Raw genomic sequence first — 27,111 nt, 5'->3', positions numbered from 1 at the left:
CCTAAAATCTGTGATGAGGAGACATGTTTTATAGGTCAAAAACATTCTGAACAGAGGGGCTTTTAGTGTATTTTGTTCTTTTTGACGATCTCAAACTGCAGTTTCATAGCAGCTTGTTAAAATTAGGTTGTTTTGCTGTTTTAAAAGATACTTTCAGAGAATATGGCAAGTTGCCACATTCCAGTTAAGCAATTTCCTATAGTTGGCTTTTTTTTTAAAAAAAAAAAAAAAAAAGCATGTGGTTTTCTCAGCCATCTCTCTCCTCCATTTTCACTGCAAAATGCAACCCCCCAAAAAACAAGAAGAAACACAACGCAAGTCCCAACCACTTTTTTAATACTTGCATTTGAGGTGCCTGTTCTTTGGGAAACTATGGAAGGCCAGTGTCTATCAGCAGCATCCTTTTATGTTTTTGTTCATTGCATAGTGTAAACATTTTCTGATCATAAACATCTCGTAAAAACAACTGATAATACGGAATGGTAGGGAATATTTCATAAAGTGAATTTTGTAAATAAAAAATACTTTCTCTTAACGTTTCTTTCTCTCTTTCTGAATGGGCTGCATATTTAGAAACTGGTTACACTGCGGAGCCTGAAGTTTTTAGTTGCTTTGGAGAAAAGTGCTGCTGATGTGTTATTACATGCTAGCATAAAATGCACATGGTGGACGAAAGATGTCTACAGCAAAAGAGAACCCACTCCCAGGAGCCGAAGTCTGTCCAGCTGTATGGCACTAAGTTATTCTTAGACTTAAAATTGTTGGCAGTACAAACATCTGTACATAAAGAAAAAAAACTTTTATGGGATCCTTTTTTTCTCTTTCTCCCTTCCTTACAGCTCCTCTGCTGTTGTCCTCCAAGGGCATTCAGATGCATTCAGAGAGCCCACTGCTTTTTGCTGAGAAGTCTCTGTGGAAGCAGGGCTGGTAGCAGCAGCTCAGAGCAACCTTTGCTTTTTCATCATTAGAACAGAACCCAGAGCCTTGGCACTGGTGATTTGTAACACGTATGGCAAACAAAGTTTTAAGAACTGAGGGTTTTTTAGAAATCGTCTTTTCTTTCATGAGGATAGATTTGCCTTTTATTTCCTCAGCAGACCTCAAAAGAAACTCACTAACACAGTTCTTGGGAATCCTGCCCTTACAGATTTGAGCTTGCGATAGGGAAAATAAGGGACAGTACTTTAACCACATATACAGCAGCAGTGCAGTATCTGATGCTATCATACAGTTTCGAGTCTTGCTTAAAATGTCTTGCACTTTCTCACTGAAGCAAGGGAATAGCAGCAATGCCTTCCTGAGCACAGCTGGTAGATGCATGTCCTGAGAAATCAGGTTTTGGCAGGTGCGTTTAAGAGCTGAGTAACTGCCTTAAGGACTGATTTAAGAACATCTGCTGAGTAATCAGGAAGAAAGGCAGGCGAGTCCTCGACATTGTGAGTAATGCTATAGCTTCCTACTTTGGGGTGACAGTGCTTGATCCTCTCCCTTTCTGTTATCAATTGACGAAAAGGACTGGCAGGTGGCAGTGCTGTAGAGATGAGATTCAGTGTGCAGGGCTTTTGCAGGCAGACTATGGAAGTGGACTCAGAACATGAAGTGCCAGCCTGCCAACCAGCTTGGGCAGCTGCAGTGCTTGTGTTGGGCTCCCAAACGCCTGTGTTTTAACCAAGGGTGAGGCCCTAATGCCAGCCCAGACAACAGGCAGGACCTAACCCACCACTCTGGGAAATCTGTGAAAATCTCTGATAATTTCAGTATTGTTTGAATCAGGTCGCAGCTGAAAGGCTAGTAATAGTCTGCTGCTCGTTATTTGCACTTCCAAGAGTAAACAGTCTAGTTACATTTATCATTTCCCTTTGCCAAAACACAAGAGAAACGACTATGAAGAGAGGATGAAGGTAGAGGGCTTTTCCTGTTTTAAGGTATTTTGGATTCAGCGGCTGGATGCTAAAGAGACTGCTGATACTTAGGGAATTTGGCATGCTCTGTTGTTTACTCACCAGGTGGTGGCTGAGCGGGGCCAAGTTTTGTATCTGTGGAGGTCCTCAGAACAGCTGAGCTTTGGGAGGAGAGCTCGTGCTCCCATCTTCAAACTACCGCGTAAGCGAAATGTTAGGAGAGCTGCGTGGGCACTGAGCGGTGCCTCTGAGAGAAGCAAGGAACTACCTGCAGCACAGCTGGATCCCTCGGACACTTGTAGGCCTTCGCCGTGTTTCTGACCTTGTTACTCTGGAGGAGTGCTGCACAAAGAATTAACCCGGCGGTGTTTTATAGCACACATAGTGACAGGTGTAGTAGGGTACCAGCGGCATTTGGTGCCTTTCATAGCCCAGGTGTGGTGTGTTGGTTCTCAGAAGCTTCCTGGGGAAGCTCGTATTTAGAGCTATGGCTGTCATGTTCGTGTTCCTCTTGGAAAGATCGAGATGAAATACTGTAAATGAAAGGAGTCTGAGAAAAATGTGAGTGATCTTTGGGTAACTACGAAGTGTTGGTTGGCTGCTGTGGAAAGTCTCAAAGCCTAAGGAATGAATTTGTATCCAGTGCTCAGAATTGTCAGTTCACAGGCAGAAAAATACAACACAGGATCCCTTTGTCTTCCCTCTGCTCCTTAGGAGGGGGATATTTCTGTTACAGAATAGCATGCAGGCTAGTAACAATGGCTTTTTATTTTCTTGTAAGCGGGCATGGTTTTTTCTCCTTTCTGATCACTGTCACTCAGTGGAGTCCTTCCTCTGATGCAGTCATCTGAACAAGAGATTGAGCAGAAATCCTGAACCCAAGAGGCTGCTGAACTTACTCTTCAGTGGATAGTCAGAGGAGATACGTTAAGATGAAAGGGATATAATGAAGCATATGTCATGTGAAGGGAGTGACAAAGGACTACTATGAAGAATGTTTCCTAAGAAGAATGTAGAGCATGAAAAGTGAAAGATGTAAAAATTGCAAACGCTTTTAGAAAAAGGACTGTGGGCTTGATGATGTGGACCTTTGTCAAAGGTTCCCTCAGTGCAAATCTGAACCTAAACCAGTACAGCATTAGGAAGCTAGAGATTGACTTTTTTAGTATTGGTGTAATTGTGCTAGTGTAACTGGTCCTGTCGACACAGGTGTATCAACCAAAAGTTTATATATATAAACTATATATATATATATATATAAAGCTTATTATATGTAGATACATGAGAGTATATATCCTGTTTCCTGTTCAGGAGGCAAAAGAAGCTCTTTTTCAGAGGTACAGCATTTATACCGAAGTGCCCAGGCAATGAACTGGTGATTGGGCAGGCAACTGGCATTCTAGGTCCTGAATCTAACAAACAAATGCTTGGGCCTATGGCCTAGGTGAGCACACTAACCCATGAAATTGCCAGCTTTCAGAATAATGTCCTGGACTTAGAAATTATTGCATTGAACTCAGGGTTCATCACTGGTGGAATAACTGCTGTAACAGAAAATTGCCAGGTGATTCCTATGGACGTCGTTTGTGTTTTCTGTAACTTTTTTTTGGTTTAAGCGGCAGATCTCTTGTTTAGGCCAAGCAGTGATCAGGTGTTATTTTTAATTCTCTTTCAGCTTTGGTTGGTGCTCGTGCATTTTTTTAAGAAACATAATTTATGTCAATGAGGTATTCACATGGAATCAGTGCCGTGTTGCCATCATTGCCCATTCTAAAAGGCTGCGTCAATTTGAACCGCACCAGTTTGTGAGTACATACACATAACTGATTCAGAAACCACAAAAACGAGCTGGAAGAAGCAATTTCAGAGGGCTTCCTAACATGTATTACTTGGTTGTTGTTTTTATATTTTTATTTTTGTCTGTCTTATCCCCAAATAAAGCTGTTTTAAATGATTTCTGAAAGGAAGGGACAAAAGCAAAGACAGTACTTCTATCCTGTAGTACTATCCAGAGCTGCGCAGTGGATGCAGGATGGCTGGGATGTCCTCTGTGCTTTGTAACTCCCGATATTCATCTCAGCACGTCACCTGGTGACTGGGTTGAGATGACTGTGTGTGTGCTCAAGGAAAGCTCAGTAGGTGAGTGCAGAGAAGGAGACCAAGTGTGCAAGTCACTTTAGAGAATTATTGCTACAGGCCAATGATCCGAGGTAGTTTTCTGAATCTTGGAGTGATCAGGAGTTGTGGGTAGAGGTAAGGGCAAGTGTGAGAACTTTCCTGTTCCTAAAGCTTTTTTTTTGATCCGAAATTGGAGAGAAAAGTCAGGCTCATATTTTTCATAAGTTCTGCATAAAAAAAATGTGGGTGACACACATACACAGTGCTTAAATTCTGATCTTGCACTGGCACACTTCCTTTTATTGTACGTTTAATTCAGAAGTGAAATCTTTTAAATTAAGTTTTCTGTATTACAAAAACATGTTTTGACAACTTTAATCTGTTTCCGTAGAACACTTTCAAAATGGGAAGCTTACCAAAATCACTTTCATGGAAAAGTCCTGGTTTTAACAAACTGCTTTTGACTATATAGTTGTCTTAACAAATGGTCAAAACAAACCGACAACAACAAAACCTTTTTGACTAGGCACAGACACAGATTTGCTGTGTGGAGTTTCTGTGGAAATTCACAACAGTAATGGATGTTGTATCTGGCCTACAAGCACAAGAGGATCCTGAACTTGGAGCTTGTTGTCTCTGCATACGTGTGTGATCATTTTTCAAGTGCCGATTAAAATCTTTCCAGGCTGCTGCATGGTGCCAATAGCTGTTTCAGCATTGTCTGTTGTGTAGCCAGTTGCTGCTTATCAGTCTCTTGAGCATTTTTTCTCACACAACTATTGCTAGGTCAGCAACTACATTTTCCTCCGCTTTTCTAAGTGGACACAACATGGCCTAAATGAAAGCCTTGGTCCAAAGAAGAAAAATTTTTTGTGGGTTGGGAATCCGGCTGGATCCAGGTGTCTCCTGTCTGAATGCTGTATTTGTACCTGAATAATGATTGAAACACCACTTGATTGCTATAGGCGAATGTTAGCCACAGAGCCCCAAAGAGATTTTCGGGCAAAGAAAATGCGAGCAGTGAGGCACAGCAGCTTTCTCACGCAGTGTCTGAACAGAGAAACGTGACCCTAGTCCTTGCCAAAATAGCTCTGTTCTCTCGAGTGGAGAGCTAATCATCCGGAGCATTTTGCAAAGTATCATTGCTTGGAAGAGAAAGGTGAAAAAACCTTGGGGGTTATGGACAGCATCCTGGGCAGTAAACTCTCCATTAAGGGAGCTCATTTCCTTAGAGACCTTTCGAGACAGAACAGTGGGAGCTTTCGGGCTAGCCGTGCAAGGTGCCTTGGTCCCTCGCCGTCTGGTGAGAGCTGGGGGTGCTCAGCACCTTGCAGGATGAGGTGTCCAGTGAGGAGGAAAGGGAAGCGCAGGAATATGACGGGGGCCTAGAATTAGTCATTCCCTTCCTGACCTTTCTGAAGGAAATGCCTGGCTTTATATTTTTTGCTGTAAACTCTACTCCTTTATTTATGCTGGAAATGTACACGTTCACAGGTTGTTGGTTTCTGTATGCCCACCTCCCCCGGTGTCGAATCAAGTACACTCGAGAGTTATTTCTACAGATGTGTAAGAATGGTTGGTGTTATGTTAAAAATGACAGGGGACATCAGCTTTAAAGGCACTGTGAGTTTTGAGTTTTACAGAGGTCCGTGAGTTGTAACTTCCCCCTCCCCCTGAAGATGACCTGTTGTTTCCTCTTAATTTTAAGAAATGTTTGTAGTCTTTCTCCCTGACGCTTGCTGCTTTCTGGCTGTGGTCATTGTAAAACTGGCAGGGGGTTTGGAGTCGTTGTTTTCTTTAAGGGAGGAGAGAGACAATAGATTTGCCAAGGGACTGAACAATCACAGGGAGAAGCATAGTATTAGTATTATTTTCAAGCTGCATTCACCTTTGTATAGCTTGACGGGCTACAGCAGATAGGTTGGACAAGGCGTGGTTTATCTCAGTACTTTGGGAAGTCTGTGTCGTATGTGTGGGCACCTCACGACCTCCCTTTCCCCCGGCTCAGCAAGGCAGGGCAGCGCGACGTGTGCTCGGGCAGACCCAGAGGCGAGCCTCGAAGCCCGCACGGCACAGGACCACCGCTGTCAGCCCCATGCGCACGTCCGCAGGGTGCCCGGCCTGCCAGGCCTCACCCGGCAGCCCGCAGGAAATGGGGAGGAGGGCAAGGATCTGGACCTAGGTTTCCCCAGCTGTCAAGAAAGATTTACTCAGGGCTGGTCTTTTCTTGGGGCAGGAGATGGAAGTCTCTGATTTCTTGAGGCTTTCCAGATTTCTTTCAGAGCCGTTACGACAAGGGTCAGAGTCAGCCACGGGACTGCTCTGCCTTTGAGTTGTACAGGCCCAGAAGTGATCTCCGGAGATCCTTTCTGCTTTCTTGCCAAAGGCATGATTAGCTCTGCCTAGTCCATTTCTTACAGGTATTTGTTATCTTATTGTTAAAGACCTTGGTTGAGGGCCAAGACTCCCTCCCTTCGAAGCCTTGGCTGCTGAGAACCACGGTGACAGTGATGCTGTTCCCAGGTTGTCACCCAGCCTGCGGGAGCTGTTTGAGATCTGGCTGCAGGTGGGCAGGTACAGGATCTGGGACCCTGGGGATGGAACCAAATGAGTGAGAACAGGAGATACTCTGTGTTCGGACAGAATTTTTGTGCGTGGCACGATAAAACCATAAGCCTTCTGAGTGGCACATACGCTAATTTCAAGAGTGGATGGGAAACCTTAACAGGTCTTCAGGTTAGTTTGGGGTAATGATATCCTTCAGTATCCCCTTTTTGCAGGGAAGGGGTTGTTCTTCCTGTGCTCCGTATGGAAATACAGCTCAGCCTAATGAAGCATGGCTGAGCTAAAGTGGTTAGGTGGGTGCTGGAAAGAAGTGGGAGCTGAGGGAAGGTTGAGCTGCAGATCTGATGTGGCAGCAAGCAGGCTTGTGCTCAGCAAACAGCAAGTACAGTTCTTAGTCTTGCGGAGCACTCCTAATCGTTGTGCTGCAGTTGCATCGGGTTATAGAGGAAAGGGGAGGGCTTTCATTTTTAGTGTGCACTGGGTGTGAAACCTTTGGTATTTGAGCAGAGGACTGTGCCTGGGGCTGCATTAGGTTCATATGCCTCCCTGGGGTGAAATCTCTGAAGAAAATTGTGTTATGTACAGGCAACCGCTCAATTGTGCAGTGTCGTCCTCCCACTCCCACCTGTAGCCAGGGAGGCCTCAGCTGTGCCTTTGCAGCTCTTGGTTGCTGGGACTGTGGAAAAAGAAAGGAGGGGAGAGGAGAGAGGGTGGTACATGGCCTCCAAGTGACCCAGAAATGATGCTGTCTGCATCATCTGACAAAGCAGAAATAACATACTGTAGTGTTTGGGCGGTGGGTATTGTGTCAGCCTCGGGCGTGACTGAAGGTTCAAAGGAAAATCCATCCATCTGGTGTTTCATCTCTCCCTATTCCTCTACCTCTCTGTGCTTTTATTTACTCATTTTTCTTAGGCTTTTTTTTTTTCCCTGAGTGTACCTTGTGCATACACTTTTCTGCTGGCTTGCGCTGGGTCCTGTTTTGCTGGGTTTGTTTAGCAATGCATTGAGAAACTACTTCCTTTTCTTTTATAAGCAAAACCAAAAGTCCTTAAGCCAGGCCAGACACCCGGGTTCTGCAGCAGCAGGAGGCGGTCCAATGTTCCTGCTCTGTAAATGCTGCAAGTAAGGCTGGCATGGAGACTCCAAGCACAGATCCTCAGCTGATGTAAATCACCACAGCTTCCTCGCCGCAGCATGGTGTGACTGTAGAGCTGCAGTCACTCAGCGCTTACTCCTGTCCTTGCCATCATTCCTATTCCCTCTGCTTTTTGGAAGCCCCACAGCAGTTACTGCTGCCATGCTCTAGCGGTTAGGGCAGAGGACTGAAAGATGGGTGTTTCATGGCCTGTTTCTAAAACTGCTCCTTGACTTTGTGCAGATTGTTTTTAATCAAACCATCTTTAATCCTTGTGAGTGTGTTAATGTTCATAAGTTGGTTTTGGCATTCAAAACAGTAGCACTGTTCTGCAGGCTGTCTTTTTCAAAGGGGGCTGTGCTTGTGGTCCAGCACAGCAGGAACTTATATACCCAGTGCCTCTGATTGCACTTCTGTAATCAGTAAAGACGTGGATAAGAGACAGACACCAAGAAGTAAGTGGTCTGGCTGCTGTGGTAGCAGAGCTAGAATGAGGACCCGGCCTCTCGGACAGGAGTGCTGCTCACCCCGCCACGCTTCCGTGCTGAACGAGTCAGCTGGGTGCGAGGGAACGTGAGTTCCCCTGACTGCAGGTCCGCGTCTGACATGTACATGCGTTCCTTTTCTCAGGTATCATCTCAAATAAATAAATGATTCTGCTACCAGTTCTTTCTTTGTAATGTTTTATCTGCGAGCTTGGCCTTCCTCCTATATGTCTGGTGAAGATACATGACAAAATATTATCCTTTAGTGTATTTGGTTTTGTTGTTCTTGAGGGCAAAATCATGTGGGTGAGAAATTGAGTGACCTCGTTTTGTAGGATACAAACAATTCCTGAAATGTTTTTTTTCCATCTCTTCTTCTTATTTTGTTGTGTGTTTTGCTCCTGTGCAGCTCTTGTGCTAGCCTTGAAAAGAGCTGTTTGAAATCCATGCTGGATTTGAAGCAGCTTTGAGGTTTGTAAGATCCTAGGAGTCACCAGCTGAACCCTGCATCATCTGAGTGCTCCTAAGGAAAGCACAGATGGGAAGGATGGTTTTCTCTGCAGTCGAACAAAATTTTCTATGAACAGGTCTGGATCAGTTTTCACTGCAAAATGAACATATGTCATGTGAAAAGGCTATAGACTTTACTTCTACAAAGTACAGTTTTTACACTCTACTTCACCAGGCAGATGTGGTTAAGCCAGTCAAAAGTAGGCATTGTTTTAGTTCTCCCTATACTAGAAAGGGAACAGTCCATATTCCTATACTCACGACAAGCTACTCCACTGAACACAAAGGGGAAATGAGGACCTCTGAGACTTCGGTTGCTGCTTGGTGATACCATGATCAGATGACGGTAAGAATTGAGATAGCCAGGAGGCATTCAAATGAGTCAGCTGCTTGAGGCAAGTTCACTGAAGGTGAACTACTGCTTGGCATCCCCTCTCTGTTACTCTGGCGTGCAGGTGTCTCCTTAGCTTTGTTGTGATCGCCTGCGCTGGGGCCGTTCCGAGGAGGGGAGCATGAGGCAGTGCGGACGGTGGCAGCGGTGTCCCACAAGTGCCAGCCAGATCCCTTCATCACGGCTGCTGTTCCAGGCCAGTCAGCACGGGGTAGGTTTGTTGGGTCAGCCGCCTGCACGGGGCTGTGCTGAGTGAGCTCTTGTTCACGTCACAGGTTCTTCCCCAGCTTTCATACCTCAAAATAAGCAGCCTTCATACAACATAGCTTGCTCTATAAAAACGAAGTACTGGTTCTTTCAGTTCCTTGGATCGACTCGGTTGCACCTTTTTTCTCTTTCAGTTGGGGTGACTTTGAAAAAGGTGTCCTGAAGTACACTCACAGCGCAGCTGGTCTCTGGATGATTGTAGAGATCTCTATCAGTTTCTCACATGGTTTCTGAGCAAGGCTTCTGAGACAAATTTGGCAAGTCAGATTCTGACCTTTTTATGTTCTCTTCAGTGCTCAGGTTGCTCAAGATTTTTTTTTTTTTTTGGTCTGACTTAGGGTTTGTCTGTGTAATGGCACTGGGGAAAATAGGTAAGAGTCAGGTAAAGGTGTGAAGTGAATCCACTTTCACTGGATGCCTTAAGATGACTCACTTTATTTCCCCCAGCGTCCACACACAGATAAACCCCGAGATCAGAAATTTTGTCTTCTGCTTCAGAAGGTAGAAGTGCAGAACCTCCCTACTGTATGAGACACCGATCCCCAGGTGTGATGCCCTGCTGCAGCAGCTGCTGTCTGCCACTTCAGAGAGCGCGCCTTTGCCCTCTGGGTCCTGTTCTTGGCAGGAGGTTAACAGAGGAGTTCTTTCCTGGTTAACTCCTGCCTGAAGGAATACAGGTGATTTGCATTTCTCTTAGCCACATTTAAGAGCCGGGTCATCTGTTTTCAGCCACCAGCTTGTTAAATTGCAAGGCAGTAAGTGGTTGTGGGCTTGGAAGTATTGGTGGAAGCTCATATTAACTGTCCTTTCAAGTGCTGCCAGACTCCGTGAGATTTCATCGCCTGGGACAGGAGAAGCATGACATGCTTTAGAAAATGTCCTTGATTTGTTGATTAAATAATGTCAATTGTCTATCTTGAATGTTGCATAAAAAATCTTCTAAACGTTGCGTAAGTTTCAAGTCGCCTAGAGAAGTTATAGGCATCGGTGAGGAGAACATGATAGGTATTGTGAAAACATGAAAACATTTTCTCAACAAACTGTTGATATTCTGAAGGAATCTTGGCTGGTACTTTGGTATAGCAGAGTCCCTAGCAGAGTACCTTTGAGTGTCCCAAGTTTCTTTAATGTGTAATTTTTAGCTCTACAGATGCCATTGCTTTCATGTGCCATGTCTGCAGCAGTATAACTGAAGAACTTGTGTGTGTGCGCGCCCGTCTATGGCTATGTGTTTGGTTTTGTTTTTGTTTTGTTCCTATCCCATGACACTTCCAACTATTGACTTGAGGTCATGAACACAGGCAAACTTGTATCTCAAGAGATCTGACTGTTTATTTCGTATAAATAGATAAAAATTCAAGCTTGGCATATTTTTCCTAAACATCTTGGGCCTGATTCTCAGATATGCTGTAAATGGACATTCATTTAAAAATAACAAAAACAAAAACAAAAACCAACCTGTCAGGAGGAGATAAATGTGCATCCAGGACCACACCTTGGAAGAAGTGTAATTCTCATGGCAAATGAGCACGGGGTATCCTGGCCGTCAGCTGCAGGCTGCTGCCGAGGGCAGGAGGGATCTGATGGAGCACGCCCTGTAACCAGCCACGTACCCCAGCGCTCCGTGTCCTGTCTCTGCTCTGGTTCTTCCCCACCTCTGTGGGTTAGGGGCAGTTGGAATATCACTGCCTCTGTTGTGGGATTTGCCATTTGTGATGAGTAGGACGTGCTGTTTGGCAAGCAAGCAGTGAATAAGTTACTATTGGCTTTATCTCTCTGTCTAGTTCGTGGTTGGAGACCTGCATGTTGTTTGTGGGTTTTTATGTGCGTCACTGAACCCAGAAGTTTTATTATGTTCTCAGAAAAGGGTTTTGCAACAGCTCAGCTATTAAAGCCAAACCATGTAGTCGAGTTAAAAGTCTGGGCAGGAAATAACAAAATGAAACCCATCCTAGGGGAGAAGCGTGGTGCACGTAGGGTGGGAAGAGAGTGCAAATATACTATTTATAGGAATGGGGGAAAACAATTCTGGACTCACAGAGTAAATGTGAAGGAGTTGTCATGGGAAAACCAGACTTGGCAATCTGAGACACTCAGCTCTGTGCTGTCAGACCACTTTTCCATTTTTGAGGATTACGTTTTTGGTTTATCCCAGTGAAGAAGGAAACTTTCAATACTGAAATCTGTGTAGCACAGAGCACCTTCCTGCAGTGTCCTTCTAGTTTATGCCATGGATGAACCTTGTCAAATGAAAATATTTGAAGCCATCTTTTTTAAGCAGTGTTAAAATAATTGAAGATGGTGCCTGCTCCAGGCAGTTTGTGCAGGCAGAGCCCCGTGCAGGATGGGAGAGGAGATGGATTATTTAATTTGCTCCCAGTCACACAGCAGGTCAGTGGCAGAGCTGGGAGGGGAGTCCAACTCCCCAGAGTCAAGGTCCAGTCTCTTACTCTTTAAATGTGATGTTCTGGTGTTACGCTGAAATTGGCGAGGAAAGCTTTTGTGGGGGATGCGAGAAAAGTGACTGTGCCTCAAGAATGTGCTTCCTTTAGGCAGCATACTGTCCTCGTGATACTGCAGAGATTGCAATAAGATAATGTGGGTTCGTATATTTTTTTGGATAATTTCTTTGACTTAATTTGTGATTTTTGTTTTATAAATAGGTGTTAAGTCCATCCTGCCTTCCATCATGGTTTTTGGAATGAATTCCCACACCTCTTCTTACCCCAGTCAGTGCTTGCAGTTCCCGGCTTTATGCTGGGTCATGTGCGACTTTTAAGCGTTTGCATATCATTAGTGCTACATATAACTAAATATGGCGCTCTAGCTTTAGAGACCATGCTGATATCTCATACTTCTTCGAGGAAGACAAATCTTGCCTGATGCAAGGTCCTACACTAAAACACCAGATCACAATCAGACTGAGGAGCCAAGCTTCTACTTTTACACATAGGCCTGTTGTGGCTGGCACTGACAGTCCAAAATCCCTGCTCAAGCAACCTTTCCCGAGGTGCTCAGCAACCCTGATATTTGGCCAGGAATGGGGAAGGGGTGAGGTGACCTGCGGGAAGAAGCAGTAACATAAAACAGCTCCCCGGGAATTCTGCATACTGCGGCTTGCAGACGCGCAGCTGACTTGTTTGCCTTTGGCTGGATTTTGTGGTTGCAGTTTGTATATCAAAGTGCATATAGTCATTGAACCTTACTTGGAATGGCCTCCAGAAAAGAGAATGCTTGGGTGATTTCTGTCTTCCCTCTCCTCTCCATGACATGTCTATTGCACAGACGGGAAGCCGCGCTCTTTTTTATTTATGTAGGCTGACTTTTGGCATACTGGGGGCTACTGCGTAGTCCTCAAACTTCCTGCAAGCTCCTCTCTGACCCTTATTAGGAGACCTTCCCTCTGTATCCATACCAGTTCTTCTTTGTTCCTATTGCCTCCGTTCCTACATGGTGCCATTTGTTAACCTGACTTCTAGCCCATGGGCTGCCAAGATCCCCTCTTCTTCCCGAAGGGCAAGGTGTGCTCCCCTCACTTCTGCTGTCAGGGCTCTGCTTATTCTGCTCCTGTCTTTACCCGCAGCTAAGTCCTCCTTCTCATCCTAATCTCTTCTGCCCCAATATCTTCTGAAGGAAGGAGTTAGGGTGCAAACATGGTACGTTTGGAGGCAATAAGAGCAGGACCAAGTATCTTGAGTAGAATGAGACCCTATAGATGAGAATGCCGGTTGGTCTTGCTAACATGTGTGCACGCACGCAATATGCACAGCCTTGTTTTTAATTGCTACGGAGGTCTGCAAAGTCACACCGTGTCTAATGCGGGCCAGCCGGCTGTAGCCTGTCAGAGTGTGTATGACACAAAGCCAAAGTGTGAGGTGGGGGAAAAGTACAATGAGCAGCAGACAAAAAATGAAACCAAGCAGCTAGCAGGAAAATACCACGAACCGCATCTCCAGGCGCACTTCTCACCTGACTGAAGATCGGAGAGCTCACCGGGAGGTGAAAATACCTATGACAGTGAGAAAGCAGAAGGTCACAACTTAGCCAGGCAAGACATCCTGCGTGCCCCTCGGCTGCACTGAGCTCGCTCTGCAGGAGCAGGGCACGCGCGTTGCAGGGACGTCCGAACTCGGGGCTGCGCTCCCCTGACGGTGCGGCTGTGTAGGAGGGTGCAGCTGGCAGCGAGCCTGAGAGCAGGTACATGCAGACCGAGCAGCAGCAGTGTTTAGAAGTCACATTGGTCCGCTGGCACATGGCACTATTGAGGGAGCGAGCTAACTTGTCCCTGCTTGGTGTGGCAGTGCCTGGCTGCCCGTAGCCCACCGGCAGCCCCTGTGGGCTGGGCCGCGCTGCCGCGTGGGGACTGACCGGGGAAAGCAGGCAAGGGGTGGAAAAAAGGAAGTGCTATCATCCCCTTTTTAACAAAAAGGGGTACTGAGAAAGATTGAATGGGATTTCCAAGGTAATTTCTGTTTGGTCTTATGCTTCAAAGCCGTGTGAGGAAGTCAGGGTTAAAAGGTTCCCCCTGGTTTTGGCTGGGTGGCCAGGCTAAATGCAGGGCAGTGGCCGTGTCTTCTAGGACACAGCACTTCTTTTGTTGCACAACTGCCTCACCTCAGAGTGGCATTGCTTTGCATTTCTCTGTTTGCTGCATGAAGAGTTTGAATCACTTACTTTTGTTTGTATCAATCCACTTTTTGATAAACCTTGTACTTCATGGCACTGCTGTCTGAACTCAGAAGTGCGATAGTTGCTGGTAGTCGGATTGCTCGTAAAACCCTGAGGTGAGTTTACAGGAAAGCACAAGCTAGAAATCTGTTATTAACAGCTGATTCCAGTGCGAGACCACATGGATCAACCCCATGATTATATGTTTGCAGGACTGGATCACAACAAAGAAGTCAAGAGGGAAAAAAGGAATTTTCGCCTCTCAGTAAAACAAGTATAGGTGAGGAGGGGAAGTGGGCTTAACTCAAGAGCCAAATCCCCTTTCTGAGGTAGTTAATCCTGTTGCCTGGGGTTTTGGCTCCAAGATTTCAGGGATGTGTCCTGTACTTTACTGCTGATCGGGTTCTCAGATCTTCTCACATGCCTGTCATCAGCCTGTGCATCCAAGAGTATCTCCTGCCATGCTGTCGGTATACTGCCAAACTGAGGAGCAGGCCAAAAGCAGCATTCTCCATATGGGGGTCATTTAGCTGAGATCAAGTGCGATATCCATTTTCCATCTCATTTCTTACACATCCTTTGTCTGGGGAAGGAGGAAATGAGCTAATTGTCTTTCCCCCGTGTAACTTTGTGCATGCAAGTCATGTGTAGCATTGTTCAGGTACATAGGCCAAAACATTTTGAGCAGAAACTTAAGAGGAGAGAGATTATAGTGGACAAAGAATATATTTGTTTTTTTTTCCTTTTCATTTGTAGTCTGATCTTGTCTCAAATGTTATATTTTGTTGACTAAGGACATGTTTTGGTTTATAAATCACGGATCAGCTAACTTGCTTTGAGGCATTGTTTTGTTAGGAAGGTTTTGAAGCTGAAGTCTGCCCCATGGGAATGTGTGACATAGTCAGAAATCTTCTGAGAGTATTTTCTTTTTGATAAGTAAACATAAAGCACAAATTATGTTCCTTCTTGTTTTATTTTTCTGTGCCTGGCATGACAGTTTCTGTGTAGTACATTAGGCATGAGATTGGTGACAGAAGTTTTGGAATAAAACTTAATTTCTTGTTCTTTTGAGATCATTTAAGAGCCCCAGTCACAAAGCAGCATCTCTGTTGACTAGGTACTGTACAAGCATTGCCTATGAAGGTGACAACATATCCCAGGAAACTTAACTGTTTGTTTCTGGATCCCAACAGGTGAAACTAATCGACTACATCCACAGACAACGGCAGTGTAAGCTGAGTGTGCCCCTGAACGACAGGACAGCAGAGCTCAACAGCTACCCAAGATTCAATGACTGGTTAGACATTGTCAACGTGAGGAAAGAAGTTGTACAGGTAAGGGGAAGACAACCATCAGCACAGAGCCTTCCTGCCCTTTCACAGCTGACACATCTGACAGCTGCCTGCTGGGTTTGAGTTAGTTTCCTGAACTTTCAGGCAAGGTGGGAGTGTGTGGGTACCCACGGGGACCTTTGGTGGAAAGGGTGCTTCCGTCTCTCCCTGGAGCAGAGATCACCCAGTGGGAATGCTGAAATCCCTTTGTCCTCCTCAGAGTTAGTAGGGATCTTCTCATAACAGCATTTGAAGCAAAGCCTCACATCTACTATTCAGTATGAGACAGAGGTCCTGTGGTATCATCACCTTCTCTCCTGCCTGCTAAATCCAAGAATGACACCATGACTTACTCAATAGTTTTTATATAATAATGATGTACTGCGCTATTTTCTATGTCCAGTACTAGCAGAAAGAAGACCTAGAGTACGCTGATATACTCAACAAATGAACGAAAATGTCAAGTTGTTAAAGCTTAGAGTTTTATTGTTTCTAAAAGCATATAAGCCACAATTATAAATCAGTGAATATCCAAAGACAGCCACTAGCACTGCATCCCTCTAAACTCAGACTGACAGAAGAGTTCTGAAACATAGGCTCTCACAGTGCTCAGACTGAAAAACAAAGTAGGCTGCAAGCCAGTATCCTCAGTAACGGGCAGGTGTGAAGCTGTGGTTTGGATTTGATAAGAGGTCTTTACTCAGAAACATATATATATATATATGTTTTTTCATTACACAAACACCCGCTCCCGTGAGTAAAGTCTGGTTCAAACTGATACCTAAGAACATCGCATCAGTGTAAAAGAATGGAATGAATAACTCTGCTGCGGTGGCCAGCATCAGCTGTTCATGCTCACAGGCCGTGGCTGCTTCTGATACTTACAGATTCCTTATCGCTTAATTCTTAACATGTAGATTTCTAGAAGCCTCTTTACTGCAGAGTAATCTGACACTTTTGCTGGAATCAGAAATGACAAGTCAGTGCCCCTAGCTGTTGTCTGGACACATTTTTTTTAGAGCCTGAGATCCTGGCTATGTTTAGATGATAACTAGGACTTCCAGTATTGCAGGGAACTGGCATCAGATTGTTCCCTTGGCTTCGCTCCGTGCATGATTTATCCATGATGTTCTGTACTGGGAACAATTCAGTTCAGTGTAACGTTAATGGCAATAGAAGTAGAGCTTGGTCTCCTGGTGGCTTAACAAAGCAGAAAAGGCTTTTTTCCACTTTTTTTTTTTTTGACATTTTTGGCTCTGCAGGCCAGATCACAGCATTCTCACTCAATTTTCTTTGATCCTCACACAAGCAAAGACTTTCTTTACAGGCAGATTCCTGATGAAGTCAAAGTCTGAATGAGAAATTCAGCAGGTTTCTATGGAAGTTATTCCAGATTGGTCAAGATGTAACTGAACGGGTTCTGGTGAAATAGGATGAGTTCAGGACTGAGCTGTTCCTTTTATTTACTACTATTCATTTTGAACATGATGCTTTATAATGGATATTGCCTTCCAGCCCAGCAAGGGTTTGGATAGCACAGCTGAAGGTGCAGCAGTGACAATGAGAGAACAGAAAAACAGCCTGTTGCTGTGGCCAAACTGCCAGGCTCACAACTGTTGTTGGTTTCTAGGGTTACTGGAATTGCTTGAGCCTAAAAGAATGTCTTTGTAGCTCTTTTTGAAATCTTTTGTGATGCCTGTATAACTGGGGGTAGGGAAGAGATGAAGAGGAGGAGTGGAGCAGGGGGAACGGAGGTGGACAATTCAAGTCTGCCACATCTGGTATTTTCAGGAATCACAAAATACCAGATTTCATTTTCACACTGTCAAGACTGCCCTTCCCTATGTGCGGTCACCAAAGAATGTGAGCAAATTTGATTTTGGTCCAAGTCAGGAGAGATCATTTTCCAACTGTTTCTTGTTTTTATTTGTGCTCTCTTATTACCATCTCCTAAGCAATGACCAAGGTAATGAACTATGTTCCTTCTGTTCCCTGGTTCTAAAATATGGGGTGCATGAAGCATCTCCTGAAATTGCTCCATGATCCCAAATGTGGGGCTATTTTGTGGAAGTTCTGCATCCATTTCATGCAGCTGCAGAGAGCTTCTGTAGCATTTAGATTAGCCAAGCAGGAGAACTGCAACACGGTCTTAAAAATGATTTTTGAGAAACTGAAATATCTGGGCTAATAATAATAGAAAAAAAAATGCTCCAAAGAGCAATTGGATTTGTAGCTCTGGAAGTGTTCTTTGTTGTTGTTTGTGTGTGTGTGTCCTGTTACTGCACTGCTTAGAAAACAGCCCTGCAGCCACAGTTGGTGTTGGTGGCGTGGACAATAGCAGCGTGTTTGTCCATGATGATGTCCTTCAAAAGTGTTACAGGTACCATGGGATTGTTCCTGCTGTTGCTTAGATTTCATATAGCATGTGAACCGTATTTCGGCTGAATGACTTGAAAATGGCAGTCGCTGACAGGAGGAGCTTTAACAGGTTAGCCCTTACGAGCTATTAAATGGCTGCCTTAGCCTTATGTACACTGCCTGCGCCGTGACTGGGGAGCCTTGGGAAGAGGTGGCTGAGCGGGTCAGACGGCAAATGGGGATACCTGGGTCCCGCACCTGGTGCTGCTGCTGCTCTACATAGTGCACTGGGGAGTGACTTAACATCTCGAAGATACTGTTAGCTTGTCTGTAAAACTGAAATAATCATACTGAGTTTCCTTCTTAATGCTTCCAAAAAGCCCTACGGGGGGAGGAAAACCTCACATGAGTTGTAACCACCTTTTCACATTAGGCACGTAGTCCTCTCTTCTCTGAGAATTTAGGCTCTGAAACTGACTGGAGAAGTTGCCAGCACCCGTAGAGTCTTGTACAACGTGTCCCCTCGGTGATCCTCAGGCCTCCAGCTGCGGCAAGGCCCTGCCATGGCCACCTCGGCTCGAGATGCAGAGCACGGGAGGTGTGCGCAGGTGAAGGGCTTTCCTGTGGCCCACTGCTTGTCAAGGCCAAATCAGGAGAGAGGCCTGAGTTCATGGTTGTTTTTTGTTTGTTTGTTTTTGGCTTTTTGAAATGGTTTTGACTCCCTTCGCACTTCTACTGTTGCTGGAGACATTGCGAGATTGTGCTAATCTGTGACATAACACCTTTGGAAAACAGCCTAATTGCAAGCAGTTTTTTAGCTCAACAGCTAGAGAAACAATGCTCTTGTTCTCCCTCCCCCTTTTCCCTCCCCTTTCTGTCCCCCCCGGCCCTCTCCCAAATAAAGCTGCCGCGCAGGGAAGCACAGAAGCTCCCAGGCTCTCCGTCAGAAATAGAGCACCGGCTCTAATTTAGAATATCTGCTGACTCCTCTCGTCCAGACTGAACCTATTTTTGCCTAGTGACTTGCTGTAGACATTGTGAAGCTTGAAAGCTCTTGCTGTTAAAATTGCTGTCTTCTTGTTGGGCTCCTTTCTTTTTTTGAAAACCTATATTTAAAACGAGAATAATGACTGCTTGTAAAATCCTTTAGTTCTGGAAGGGATTATAGTAATAACAATGCACTGTTTATGGCACTGGGCGACAGCTAAAACTCCTGTGAACATGGACAACAGTCAGCGAGTCACGCTGCGCCGAGTGAAAGGGCTGTTCTGTGTGGACCTAGCAAACTTGGAGGTAGGTGGTGAATACAAGCTTCGACTTTGTGATCCTGTTTGCTCTCTGTGAATACACGATTTGGAGGGGTAAGGAAAATTTGAACCCCCACCCCAACTCATGCTATTTCTGTTTCTTTGTTAGTGTGCCTCTAATCAGTTGCCAGACAGATTTTTATCATAGGAAACAGTGGCTAGTGTGGAGCAGACTCTGCTGTGGAGCTGGCCGAATATTGTTCTGTAATTTTCTTTTTAAGTATTTTTCTAGGAAATGCTGGAATCCTTGGCTTTGGCTAGAAATTCTGGAGATGGATTAGCACTATGTGTGTGTAAATTACTACCAAAAACGGCGCATGGCTAAATATTGTGGATTGAAACCGGGGAAAGAGATGTTTGAGCTGAAAATTAGAAAATGTGGAACAAAGAAACATATGGAGAGGTATACTTAAGCTATGTAGTCGTCCTCAGTGGGTGAAAGTTGCTCTGTAAGTGTACCTAGGAAAATACACCGTTCTGGATTGTCATGCTCCCCTTGAGAGCTGGAGTCAGGAATTGAGGAGGAGGTGGAAGGAGAAGACAATGTGAACAGAGCACTGTCCCCACTCAGGCTGATTGAAAGAGCCTCTTGCAGAGTTACTTACTGGTTTCTGGGCTTGGGATGTATCTACCAAAAAATACATTTAAAAAAAAGAAAAAGGATTTTTTTTAATCTCCACTGGCTTATTTTCTTCAGTGCAGAAAAAAATCTTCTCTACCCATGTTCTTTCCAGAAACTTCAGTATTCTGTTTGTTCCCACAGATAATTTGCCATCGTCCTAAAAAGCAATTTAGGAACATAGTCATCTCCTTATCATCTTCTGGAACGTGTCCGAACCAGCCCTGCTCACCATGTCGCAGGGGTTCCAGTCAATCAAGTTCGGAAAGCTGTTTTTAGTGTAGATAACTGTCGTGCACAGGGAGGGGCAAATCCTGGCCTCGTGATCGCTGGCTGCAAGCAGAGCTCTGCCACCACGGCGGCCGTGTGGGAGCCGACGGAACAATGCGCTCTTGTCGGGTTCTGGCTTACAGCCGTTCTGCTGGGGAAAGTATCAGACTCCCAGTGTGTAGGGGGGGTTTGTAATAACTCCTGTTTGCGTGTGAAACTTGCCTTGCCCCACATTTACCGTTTCTGCGAAAGGCCCACTTTCTTGTAATTAAGTAGAGATGCTGGTAGATCATGGCAGATGGTTTGGCTTGGTTGGAGTGTGATCTAGCTTGTAGCAGATTATGCCGATCACTTGTTACAGGAAAAGCGTGGTATTTGTGTGTGCGTGCACCCTTACTTTGGTTGGGGGGGTACAAGAGGAAGATCTGCCTACGCCCAGCAAGTTTCCACAGATGCATCCTCTTGTCTCCTGTAAGGATACCAGCGTGAGCAGACTGTGAGGACTTCGGCCATTTGCTGGGGATTTCCATGGCTCTGACAGCAGAGGCTCTGATCAGACTGCTAGACGGCAGAGATCTTGAAGGTGCTAACTGGATGTATGCAAGTTAACTCTGTCCTGCAGGCTTCCTGCACCTATAACTCCATCACCGTGTTCAGCTGAGGGCCCATCCCCAGTATGAGCAGATAGTCTGTGCTACTGCCGGGCTCGCTTGCCCTGCCGTGGGAGCCAGGCTCCCCGTGCAGACCTGTTCACCGTGCGCCGTGTGTTGCACGAGGTCAGTGTGAGGCTCACACTGGAGCCGCCACGTCTGCCTTCCCTCAGAAAGGCAGCAGCTACCCTGTCAAAGAGCACCCCACCTCTTGTGTGAGCTGAGACAGTGACGATGTTATGCAAAACCATAGCCTGTGTATACTCAAAACTTAATGCAAGCTAGAAATTTAATGTGAGAGGCTTTCCAGAATGCCTATAAAATCTCCAGAGACCTAATAATAGAACAATTTTTCAGTACCTACTTCATCGGACACCAGAAAAACAGAGCAAGATGTTCTTAAGAGCATCCTTACACGCTTTGCTTAGAGCTATCAGTGGGAATTTAAGCACCTTATGTAATGGGCTTTCCCTCCTAGCATCTGCTGCTTTAGGGGAGGATGACTGGTGAGGGAACGTATTGATTTAAGAGGCAGCACTTCAGGCCTCGTCAGCTGTCTGGCTTTATAGGAAGAGCCATGTCTACTAGGTTGAGGGGCAGGTCAGACTGATTTTTCCAAGTGCTAGCAGCAGCATTAGCTCTGTAGGCTTATCTGCAGGGAAGAAAGAGTCTTTACCAAAAATACCTCATCCACTGTGTTAGATATCAGCTTTTTTGCCATGTTTCAAGGATTTAAGTTGGACAGTAGACAAGATTAAAGACCTCCTTACACTATCTTGAACTCTTCACCCTTGCTAATTTAGAATAGGTTGGGTGGCCTCTTGGACACTCTGGTTTGCTTTTCTCCCTTTTAAACATGCACACTGTGAAGTGCACAGTCTGTGTGTCTGACAAGCAGGCAGGCTTTGTAGAAAAGTCCTCTCACCTGCTGTAGAGAGGGCTGATTTCCTGGTTTGGGCTGAGTGGCGTGTGGTGAGTAAGGCTTCAGGTTTTGCTGTTGCCACTTCTAGGTGCGGAAAGATTGAAAGCAGGTTCTGTCTCCTGCCTTTTTTTTTTTTTCTCTCAGTTTGGCCCTATTAGAGTAGCATGTGAATGTCTTGCAGCTTGACATGTCATTCTGTAGTCGAGGCGAGTGTGCCCAGGGAGATGGTACCTCTGTCGGCCCTAAAGCAAGCCTGTAAGCTGCATGGTTGTTTTTTTTTTTTTTTAAAGATGCATTTTTTTTTTTAAAGCTGCAGCACCCATGAAGAGGCAGGTAGAGACCCACATTTCTCTGCTGGACACACATTGGTCCTCAGTGCTGCAGATGGGCAGCGACTGCTTTCCAGGTGCTCAGAATTGCCTTGCACCGAGGGGGCTGGAGCCCACCTCCCAGGGCCTCCTCCCTCCCAGCTCACCCGCTCAGCCAGGGCACTGGCACCGATCGGCTCTGTTGTAAGATCCGTCTTGAACCAGTGACCCTCATCATTTTCACAGAGGCTGAGGGGGCTAACACAGAGATAAATTATATAAGGCCAATCTTGCAGGGCTCAGGTTGACCAGTTTTATATTAAGCCGCCGTATGTGTGCAGCACATGAGTGGCTCTTTAATGAAAGCCTCTTACTTCCCTTCCCTCCCCCTCTTCAAAAGCTTATTTCTTTTGTCGCGTGTCATGGGGACTGGCAGCAGGTTCAGAAAGTCTGAGCTCCCAGCTCAAGGTCATTGGGATTGTTTAACTATAATCTCCTTTTCTGTGCTTATACTTTCCTACAACTTGCTGGTCTGTTTTTCCAAAATTAAACTATCAAGCAGAAGAGTAAATTGGGCTTTATATACTGGCCCAGGACAGGGACAAGCCAGCAGCAGGCTGGGCTGTTCGCCGGGGTGTGTGTCTGTGTGAAACTGCCTGGGACAGGGAGCAACGTGGGCAGCGCAGAGCCAGGGCTGCCGGTGACTGGTGACTGCTCGTGGCCACGCGTTGGGCTGCAGGGCACAGACCTGCTGAGGAAGTGAAACCAGGCAGCTTGGGGTGATCGAGTTCAAGCCCTCCCTAGTGGTTGTGTACTGCAGATGAGTAAGGGAAAGGGAAAAAAATGCCCCGACACTTCAAAGAAGATCAATAGTTTGGATTGTTTTGTTTTTCAAAAATTGATCTTAATTTTTTTCTGTACAACTAGGAAGGCTTGGAAACTAAAGTGAAAGCTGGAGATTCCTTGTTGCAGGGGGTTGATCTTTAAAAAAGAAAAGCACTAAACGCTGTCAGATTTGCAAGAATGGGCAATCCTGGAGTTTAACCATGAAGCTGCAGTGGGACAAAAACGTCAAGTTCTTTGTGCCAGTAAATGTCGGTTGTGCTCCTCTGGGAAGGAGAGAAGGGCCTGTGAGGCTCTGAACGACGCTGTGCAGGACCACGGCCACTCCATGAATATTGCAGCCACCCCTCCCCACCACCCTCCCGCATCTGTAGTGCTTGTGACAACAGTTCTGTGCTTGTGAGTTGTCCCTTGGGCGTGAGTGCTGTGCTCGGAAAGCCAGGAGCTAAGCCGAGATGCCATTCCACATACCTCTTACAGCAGGGAATGGGAATTCCCCAGTTAAGCCTTGTCGATACTTGCACAACCAGGAGAGCTAATTTGGGGTAAGTAAAAATAGTCAGCTCCTCCTCATTGATACAACTTGAAGTTCACTTTCAATATGTGCTCAGTTTTTTCAGTATAAAGGCCTAATGGGCCATTCCTTACTCCGTTGAGGACTAACTGCATGGGTGTAAGGCTCTTGTCACAGGTGCTGTAGCACAGGTCCTAGGTAACTCCTGTACTTTGCCCTTCTTGGGGAAGGAGAGCAGACAAAACCTGACTGCATCACGGCTACTTGAGTGGACACAGGCTTGCAGAACAAACTGACTTCCTTCTTTCTTCTACCCTCCATGTGTTTAAAGCATATATAAGGCTGGGATTTGCTTTCCTGTGATTTCTAAACTGGGCAGAGAGAACCCTTTTCAGTATCTGATGCCACACCTGCTTTTACAAAGCATTGAGGCTCACCTGTCATTTGTGGCAGTCCAAACACCACCAGCTGCTGAGCCTCGATACCCGGTGCCAGCCGTTAACCCGAGCGTTAGCGCTGCAGGTCAGCGGTGCTCGGCGGTGCTGGGGCCTGCCACAGAGCGGTGCTGAGGAAGTCGGATCCCCAGGGGGCATCCAGCCCACCTGGCCCTGCTCGCGACTGCTCGTGCTGGCTGTTGAAGCCTGGGCTAGGGACCGGGCTATGAAGGAAGTGCTCTGCTTTCCTGGGGAAATCGTAGTCTCCTTCACTTTACTGATTGACTTGCTAATAGCTCTAATAAGTTACTGGTTACTTTTGTGTCGTGCAAAGGATGGGGAAGTGAGGTGATGCTGGGTAACGTGACTTGGTAGTTTATACTGGGATCTGGCATGACACGGTTACTTAAAACAGTGGCTGGGTAATCTAGGTTGTTTTCTTAGCAGGGAGTGGTGGCAGTGAGGAAATGTTTCAAGATAACACAGGAATGCCATTGCTGTAGTCCCGTGTAAAAGACTGTGTAAAAGCATGACAGGGGCTAAATCTTTTTTTGTAAGAGACACTGGCTTTCTCTTATGCTTGGTGGAAGCATTAGCTTCTTTGCTTTAGAGCTTGGGGTACCCATGGTGGTGTAGAAAGCTTTCTCCCCGCTGTGTTCGTGCCATGGCTGTCTGCCCCCGTAACTCTCCCTTTCAGAGCGGCGTGTGGCCGGTGCCCTGCATTGCAGAACTGGCCTTGTGATGCAGCTGAACAAAGATGCCTCTGTGGACTGCTCCTCTGCGTGCAGGGGGCTGGAATTCAGAGGGTGCTGGGGAAGTAACTAAGAGTCAGGCTTTGTTTAATGCTGTTGTCATTAGCCCAGTTTGGATGGGGCATTTTGGGAACAAACCTGTGCTGGCTTCCTGCTGGAATATTTGAGCTGTGGATTTTAGGGCAATTAGTTCAAACCTAAGATGTTTAACATTGAGATGCCTAAAGTAGGGCAGGTAACCTTTATCTCTTAGCCACTTTAGAATGTGGTGTGATTAGCTAAGTGCTCTCAGTACAACAATTTGAGCATTTCAGAACGTTCAGACCAGTTACCTGTATTAAAGCAATGGAAGCAGTTCTGATTCATCGCTTAATTTTAGGAACCAGACTAACTTCTATCTTTAGCCTGGATTAAGAAAGATGTGATCTTGAAAAGACGTTCAAATTTGGTTTGTAGTTTTTTAGGGTTTGAAGGGTTGGTGGGTGGGTTAAGTATCTAGAGGATTTCAAGCTTTTTGTTGTCAAACAGATACACTTAAGTTTCCTGTTTAAATAAAAATTGAAATATTGTTATGTATCGTGATTCCAGGAGTTGAAATGAAGCTTTTAGGAAAGAGGCCAAATATTGTGAAATTTGTGATCTCATTGTGAGAGTAGGCAGCAGTGAGGTTTGTTTAGGCAAAACGTTCAGGGAAATTCCTGGGTATCTGCACTGAGTATCCTGGTTTTGTTTGTTAACCACAATTGCTGCAGACTTACAGTGGAAACATTTGATGGAAGAGAGAGGCAATACAGCTCAGTTTTGTAAGGAAACATCGGATGATTTCATGCTTTCCAGTTCCCTGTATCATTTGTGTCTGCCTGATTTAAACCTTATTATTTTGGGGGCGTTAGCATATTAAGGGGTACAATGAGCTCTGCACAAATATCATTCTAAGCAAGGTATTGGTAAGGCTAGTCCTCTAGTGAAGGAAAAATTACTCAAGGAAGAGGTCACTATCTCTGTGTCAGAACATTATTTTTGTTAATGAAAAAAAAGCCATTTTCCACACTGCTTGTACTTTTCATTTCCTTGCCAAAAAGCCAAATAACTTTATGTGAAAAGTTTTCAGGTTTTTGCTTGCTTTGTTTTTGATGAAAAAGATGAACTTCAGTTGGTAGCTTTTCAAAAATACTGAGTGAAAACTTTCCACAAGGGGAGGAAAGAATATTTCAATCAGCTGTAATCCTAACTTCAATACTGGAGACAGACAATAACATCGTAATGATGCAGAGCACACTCAGGCACACGCCTGGTCTCTTATGGTGTAGAGAGAAGAGAGAGCAGCTTTAGAGCGCTGCTGCTGCGTGATCATTACTGACCCAGAGGTCCTTAAGAGAAATGCACTACGAAACGAGTAAATCATGAGCCAGACCTGGTAGTAAGACAGTGGCACTACTTTTCATCAGAAAAACAAATGACGGTCTTATTTAGATATGTATATTAAAAAATGTGCATTGATTTTTATTTTTTCCTCCCCCACAGAGAATACCAGAGGAACTAACCTTAGATGCCTTACTCGAAATGAATGAGTCAAAGGTGAAAGAAACAATGAAGAGATGTGGTGCCAGAGATGAAGAGTGCTCCAGACTCAATGGGGCACTGAGCTGCTTAAGGAAGGTGACTGAATCAGGTATAGACTGCCTTTTTTGTTCTGTGGAATTAGTTTCTCAGCAACCCAGATCACATCCTGCTTCCTTTTATGTAAGACAATCTGAAGAAACCTTTGGGTCTTTGGGTATATGCTGTAACCAGTGTCAGGTTGTGGTTCTTGGATGAAATTGCAGTGATCAAACACATCTAGAGCTATGGAACGGATTTGTTTTTGACATCATGTTCAGCTATGGAAATAAAGGTACGTGGAAATACCCTCTCCGACTCAATAGAAACTATGATTATTCCCTCTGTGTTCAGAGTTGAGTTTGATGCTCAGGTTGTCCTCCATCATTCAGTATCCTTGACCTAATGATTGCAAACAGATTTCCTTTAGGTAATCCCCTCCCCAGATACTGCCAGCTCGGAGAGAAGGTCCAATTCCGTTTGGTGTGATGTAGCTCAGAAGCCTGAGTATTTTTCAGCTCAATGCTTTGCAAGAGCAGAACATTCCTCTGACAGCCCTTTATCACCGCATAGCTTGTAGTCTGCCAGTTGATTCACTTCTCTTTAAAACCCTTGCTTCCTGCTATTTTTCTGCTGGAGTTGATAGAATCATTAGCCAAATAGCAGTAGCAGATGTAAGAGCTAGAAAGAACCTTGATTTACATTGAAATTATGTATAGAAGGATACTGTGTAATTAGGAATGTGTGTTCAGTGTGCAAGTTGATCTGACCAAGTTATTTAAGAACAGACAAACACAAGACTCCCAGATTTCTGTTTCACCGTCTTCCCCTGTCACCTGTCCCAGGCTACTTTGAAAGCACTGTGAATTCGGTTGGTATGAGAGCGTTTCTCACAACATACTGGTACCAGTGTGCATCAGATCTTTCTTTGTAACAGTTATCACTCTGTCACTGAAAGGTGTTGTTTCCTGTTGGTATTATGACAGTTCATACCATTCGCGAATCATAAAGATTAGTTAATGGAAAAGCCAACAAACAGCTCAGTTCCATATTTCCTTTTTTCTAATCTTTCTTATCCTGCATTGTCAAATATTTCCATCCATACTGTGACAAAAACAGCCATTGTTCAGAAGGCATGACATCCACTCATACAGAAATGGC

The 27,111-nt window shown here is 45.2% G+C and overlaps 1 protein-coding gene across 1 annotated transcript in view; it reads left to right on the top strand.

Annotated features, from left to right (window-relative positions):
• Positions 1-27,111, top strand: part of KSR1 (kinase suppressor of ras 1) — a 68,131-nt gene that overhangs the window by 19,452 nt on the left and 21,568 nt on the right. Inside the window, 2 exon segments of the mRNA XM_080562788.1 lie at positions 15,237-15,377; positions 25,876-26,023. Coding sequence (XP_080418914.1) covers positions 15,237-15,377; positions 25,876-26,023 — 289 coding nt within the window.

Source organism: Anser brachyrhynchus (genome assembly GCF_964034855.1).
Source record: "Anser brachyrhynchus genome assembly, chromosome: 20".
In the NCBI taxonomy this organism is placed as follows: domain Eukaryota; kingdom Metazoa; phylum Chordata; class Aves; order Anseriformes; family Anatidae; genus Anser; species Anser brachyrhynchus.
The sequence above is the reverse complement of the archived record's forward strand: the minus strand, read 5'-3'. Positions and strand labels throughout refer to the sequence as shown.